General features: G+C 52.2%; 1 protein-coding gene across 1 annotated transcript in view; it reads right to left on the bottom strand.

Moving 5' to 3' along the window:
- Hs1bp3 (HCLS1 binding protein 3) overlaps positions 1–5792 on the bottom strand; it is a 29212-nt gene extending 23420 nt beyond the window's left edge. The window contains exons 1-2 of the mRNA XM_055625920.1: positions 5729–5792; positions 1939–2104 (exon numbers count right to left, since the gene is read on the bottom strand). Coding sequence (XP_055481895.1) covers positions 1939–2104; positions 5729–5760 — 198 coding nt within the window. The 5' untranslated portion in view covers positions 5761–5792. The remainder of the gene's footprint in view (positions 1–1938; positions 2105–5728) is intronic.
- Positions 5793–6000: the final 208 nt, after the last annotated feature.

Consider the following 6000-nt stretch of genomic DNA (forward strand, 5'->3'; position numbering starts at 1 on the left):
GCTAAGCAACTCAATGCTTGCTTTTATTAAAAAGTATATATCCTTTCAAGGAATAGACAGAAAATGCTCACTAATCCTTCTAGATAACTCATAAAATTCCAGGGGGATTTTGGACTTGGGAGCATAACTGTGGACTGCACCCCTAGATATCACGGTGTGTTTCATATCACTGGCATGCTCTCCACAGGGCCTGGGCATTACTGTAGGACAGAGCAGCACTATCGTGGCACGTGGAAGTGTCACAGGTGATGGTTCATTCACCCTACTCTGACATCCAGACCTTTGTAGGGGATGGAGCAAACTGCCCTGGACCCTAAAGGCTTCCAGGATGCTGCCCCTCCCTCAGGTCCCAGCATCAAGCATATTTTTTTTTTTCTTCCCTACTCCTATCTCTGAAGACATGGATGTACTGAGCTCAGGTCATCTGAGGTCACGTCAGACTACCAGAAAGTGCCCCTCAGAGCAGATCCACTCACAGAACACGGAGGAGGCAGAACCGTCAGCTGACGTACCACCTGGGTTCGGCCAAGAGTTGCTCTAGGGAGCGACCAGATGAAAAATAGCACTGTCCTGGAATGTCCCTTAAAGCAAGATTTGTGATACACCTTCTTCTTAGAATTTGGTCCCTTACTGTCACAGAGCTGTGCACTCATCATTTTCCTTTGGTTTTGGCTGCCTGCAGTCACCAGACCAAGGATCTGGTTCATTTTACCTTATCCTAAGATCCCAAGGTCTGTCTTTCCTGCTCACCAGTCTGAACTCCTTCCATAAATGACCAAAGGGTAATTTAATACGTGAACACACCACTCCTGTTTTGAAATTCTGTGTTCCCTTAGCTTCTGCAACTTCAATCACCCAGCTTTGCCCTTCTGCCTTGATGACAGACTCAGCTGTCCCTGGCCAGCTCATGCCTCTGGGATTTTCTTCCTTAGCTCTTCTCCCTGCTCTCTGGGGAGCTTCATCCACATCCAGCTCTTAACACAACCTCCAGGCTGATGTCTAAATACCCAAGACTCAGGCCTGGTCCACTCATATGCTGGGTTTCCTGTGGCCACCCAGTGGGTGGATACTGCATGCTCACCACAGCTTCTAACCTGCTCCTCGCCAGCATTGCTGAAGGTGGCCAATGCCTACCTACTGTTTCTGCTGGTTCCCATCTTGATGGCCTACTGGGTTGCCCTCAGAACCAGGCTCCCTGTCTCCTGGTACCGATGCTTTGCTGCCACTAAACTCTGCGGTTAAACGCAGACGGGACAGTCACTTCCCTGCTTAACAGTACCTGGCTGCAACATAAGTCCAGGAACAACTTGTGTCCTGCATGTCATCTACCCTTGCCTACTCCCATGTCATCCCAAGACCATACTCAACTGCACAGTAGCTCCCAATTCCCAGCCTTTTCCCAGCCCCTGTGTCCTCTTCCAGGAGTACTCTTCTCCCCTGTTGCTCAACACCATCTTTTTTTTTTTTTTTTTTTTTTTTTTTTGGTCAGTTCTCTGTGTAGCCCTAGCTGTCCTGAACTCACTGTGTAGATCAGGCTGGCCTCCAACTCAGAGATCCACCTGTCTTTGATTCTTGGCCTCCTGGTGCTGGGATTAAAGGTGTGCACCACTACCATCCACCAGCACCATCTAGTATTTAAACCGCTGTCCTGCCTTCACCTCTTCCAAGAGGTTTCCAGAGTCTTTCCTCCAAGAGGTATTAGGTTGTTCCTTCTACACATTTCCAGTCTTCCATGGACTCCTGTCTCCACCTAGGCCTCTTTATAAGTCTGCCTTCCTGTGGACTCTAAGCACATCTACTTTGGTGTTCCTATCATTCCATACAGTGTAGCGCTCCAGACCCTGGAATGTGTCAGCCCTCTGATGCTACCACATCTTGAGGGGCAGACATATCTGCCTGGGCACCCTTAGAGTATCATGACTAGGGTCCCCTGCTCACCAAGAACTGGATGACATCTTCGGGCCGGTGCTTGGCTGACTTGAACACAGCCAACCGGGTCACTACCAGGATCTGGTATTCCACATGGCCGGACATCATCTTACCCCGTACCTCCTGGTGCTGTGGCACAGTCAGGTCGAGGCCTGTGTGGACATTCTGAACTTGCCTGGAAAGTGAAGGAAGCAGGTCAAAATCAGGTTCAAGTAAGCAGGCTTCACCAATGAGAAGATGTAAGCAGGAGGTCAGGGGGACCCAGGCACTGGGTGCTGGGCCATTCAGTTATGTGTCCTTCTCAGTCTGTCCTTAAACATTTTTGGAGGTGGGGGTATGGAGACTAAAAGAGGAGCCTGAGTTTGTGAAGGCAGAGCAGAACTGAGGCCCTCCAGGGAATCTGGACAGACATATTTCCTCAGTTCCAGAGAGGGGAAGGGAACAGCCAATAGAGCTCACCCAGCTGGAGAACTAGGATGACATCCAAGGCCATGGGGAAAGTGTCTTCCTCCTGTGGATACCCTAGGGTACAGAAACCCCTGCTTATGTAAAGTCTGAACATTCTCTCTGGGCTGCAAGGACGTGCTGGCTAACCTATTGCTCTCAGAGAGCTACGAATGCTTGCCAGAGCCCATGGAGTGTTTTTAATGCAACACACACACACACACGAGGCCTGGGAACAAGGTTGTCATGCTGGGACAGCCTACTAAAAGCATGCCATATGCAATGTGTGTGTCCACTGACAGTACACGTGGACAATACTCTCATCCCACGTGAGGCCCATCAGCAAGCACGAATCCCCCTGCAGGCTCGAGCTGACTGCCTCTGGGAAAGCGTCCCAAGGCATCCAGGGCAGACACAAACTGCAGGATGAGCTACACCAAGCCGGGCCACTTCTTTACTTATGGCCAAGACCGGGTGCCACTGTCACAAGGATGGGGGAGGGGAGTGAGACGAGAGACTAAGGTATGGGTGAAGCATCCAGCTTTCCCAGCAGGTGATGGGGAGAGACAAGATGGGGGTGGGGGTGAGGGTGGAGGGAGCTGCTTGCTCACCCTGAAAGGCAGGAGATGGGAGAGGACCATCAGGCCTCAGCTGGAATCTTCCACGGGCTGTGTTCCCTGGAGGTGTCCCCAGAGTTAACCATACCAGGAACTGAACTCATAGCCTATCCCTGTTCCCCAGAGTCTCAATCCTACCAGCTGAGTGTACTGTACAAGAAACGCTACATCTCAGGCTTGGCTCCCCTCTCTTCATGCCTAGGGCTGAGCTGGCTTAGAAAAGCCCTGTTTGTCGCTTTCTTTGCTCCTGAGTCCAAGTACAATTATACTACTGCGTCCCTCCTGGATTTGCACAATTAGGTTTTCTCGTCCCTCCTTGAAACTCCTGATTACTAACTTTAGGCAAGAGCAGTAAGCCTGGGAACACTATTTCATCCGGCCATAGAATTCTCAAGATGTGGTCCCTAGGACTGCATAAGCATCTTGCAAGGAAGACACACTTGGGACACTGAATCAGTAGCCTGAGACCACAAATATCTCAGGCCTTGCATGCTATCTTGTTTCGGTGCAACTGTTCAACTCTGCCTTCAGACACAACAGGAAAGCAGCTACAGACAACACCTGCAGTTCTGGGTGTGTTCTTGTATGACTGGAATCACTAAATTGAGTAGTTGGCAGGATATAGCTCTCAGGCGCATCCTAAACCAAGCTGCTCAATTATGATGTGGCTACCGGCTCACCCTGATCTGGCTCACACCATCCTGCACAGGCTTCACACAGACTCAAGGTCCTCCATAGCATCCTGGGCCAATTCCTGCCTGTGGTCCAGACTCTTCCCTCCAAACCATCCCACGTCATACTTAACGTAGCATCTCCATGTGACCGTCAATCATGTTTTAAAATGAACCCACTTGAACAAATGCTGATTCTCCTGTTCCACCTGCTCCCCAGCCCAGCAGTAAGCTCAGGACAGTGTAGCCCTGCAGCTGATCGACGTACTCTTCCCTTCCCCCACGACCTCACCATTTACAGACCTCAAAGCTCAACATTCAGAACACACAGAGAACCTACATAGGCCTTAGCCCCTCCTCCTGTCAGTGGCCACTCAGCTCCAACCACACATGGAGTCCAGCCAGTGCCTGCAGAACGTGGGCACAGCAGCCATGGGGTCTCTGTATGCCTACTCATACAGCCATCCCACCTACACTTTCTTTCCATCACACTCAAACTGAAACCTCATAACCTACCTCAATTGCACGCCTCCTCTCCAGGCCACCTCACACTCACCATGCTCCCTCTACTTCGGCACACTGGCCTTTGGACTGTGGCTCTGTCTTCTCTGCTGAGCACACATTTCAAGATTTCCTTTCTATAGTTCTCTCCCTTGGCGGACGTCTCAAGAGCCTGTTCACCTGACATCTCTCGGAAAGATGCCCCTCAAAAACATCATAAAAACTCACATCTGTCACCTGACCCCTCCTCCCCATCATTTCACCTTCCTTCTCAGCACTTGCTGTCCTCGACACAGCTCGAATTTTCCTACTGCCCAACATGTTTCCAGCAAAACCTCATTATTGCATCCTAGAACCTGGACCAGTATCTGAAGCTCACAGAAGAGGTTCTCCCCAGCCCCACCCCTGGAAAACACCTGCTGGCTGTATGCATGCATGGACCCTGGGAGTTGCCTCACAGGGAGGCCGGAAACAGTTGATCCTGGGTGCTGGGATTGCAGTGGAGGCTGCTAAGGCGACAAGCTCCCTGGGTCTGCTGGGACTATCAGAATGGTGGACATGGCATGCCTCCTCTGCACACTGTGCCTGCTACCACCCATGGGCATGCCAGCACTGAGGAAAGCCACTACTCCCCCTCCTAGACACCAGGACCAAACTCACAGTCTCGGTTGTGGTTGGTGTGACCTACAGGTGCATTTACTGTTAGTGTGCTCAAACCTGCCTATATGAAACCGCCATCTACAGAAAAGGAAACTGAGGCTCAGTGAAAGGAAAGAACTCACAGAGCGGTAGAAACAGCTCTTCTACTGCAGTTGTGGCCAGCAGCCTCACCATACTAAGGAGAGAGCAAGCAGCTTCCAACATCGGGGTTTATGAACAGAATCATATTTTTCTAGAAAGGAAGCTGAGAGTACAACTGAACTTGTGTGGGGGAAATACATCTATTTACACAATCAGTTCGAATCTGGGCTAGAGTTTCTCTTGGGGGAACAAAGGCAGAACACAGACTATCCTTGAAGCTCACCACTTTGAAGTTACTTAAAAATCCGGGAAAAGTGTAAGACCACACCCCTCCCAGCCTTTCCAGGCTCCATTCCAGCTGGGCTTCTCCGATGACCCTACTGCTTAAGCTCCGAGCTTTCTTCAGGAAAAACTGCCGCGCTCTCAGCTCTACTTGGTTGGAGTCAACAGCGGCGGTGTGCGCCCCTGGAACCTGGAACTTACTGGCCCCTCCCCTCCCGCAGCACCAGTCACTCTGGTGTGGGTATCCCCTGCAGGGCCAGCTTGCTTGATTCACCTCGTCCCTGGTGCTTAGCATCGGGCTGGTACACACAGAGCTAGCGCTGAAAGGTTTTGGGGGCCTAAAGAAATGACCCCCAAGTACGGACAGGCCGGGGCCAGCGCTATCGCGCCAGTCCCGGGCCTTCCTGGAGTCTCGGTTGAGTGTTTGATCCTCTAAGGGGACTCTTGATGGCGCGCCACCCCACCGCAGGTGGTGGGGTGTCGCGGGATAAACCACCAGGCTGCTGGGAAATCTGGGACACGCAGGTCGGGGGTCTGGCTCACCTGGAGGTGACGAGCACCGCCGGGGACTGCATGTCGGCTGCGGGTGGAAGGACGGTCACGCGACCCGGCGTCTTGGGCGTTGCTGCGTCCGCGCCCCGCCCCTCTCGGGTGCTGCTCCACCTCTCCGGCCCTGGCCCGCCCCCTTGTGGCAGCGGCCGTGCAAGTCGCAGCTTCTGTGGCCTGGGGGAGTGAAGGACTTGGGCTGCCCCCCATAGCCATCTTGTAAGCCTGACACCTCTCTCCAACCATTAGCTGCAGAAACCCTCCTTCCC

This window comes from Psammomys obesus, unplaced genomic scaffold (assembly GCF_907164565.1).
Source record: "Psammomys obesus unplaced genomic scaffold, mPsaObe1.curated_primary_1811, whole genome shotgun sequence".
Taxonomy (NCBI): domain Eukaryota; kingdom Metazoa; phylum Chordata; class Mammalia; order Rodentia; family Muridae; genus Psammomys; species Psammomys obesus.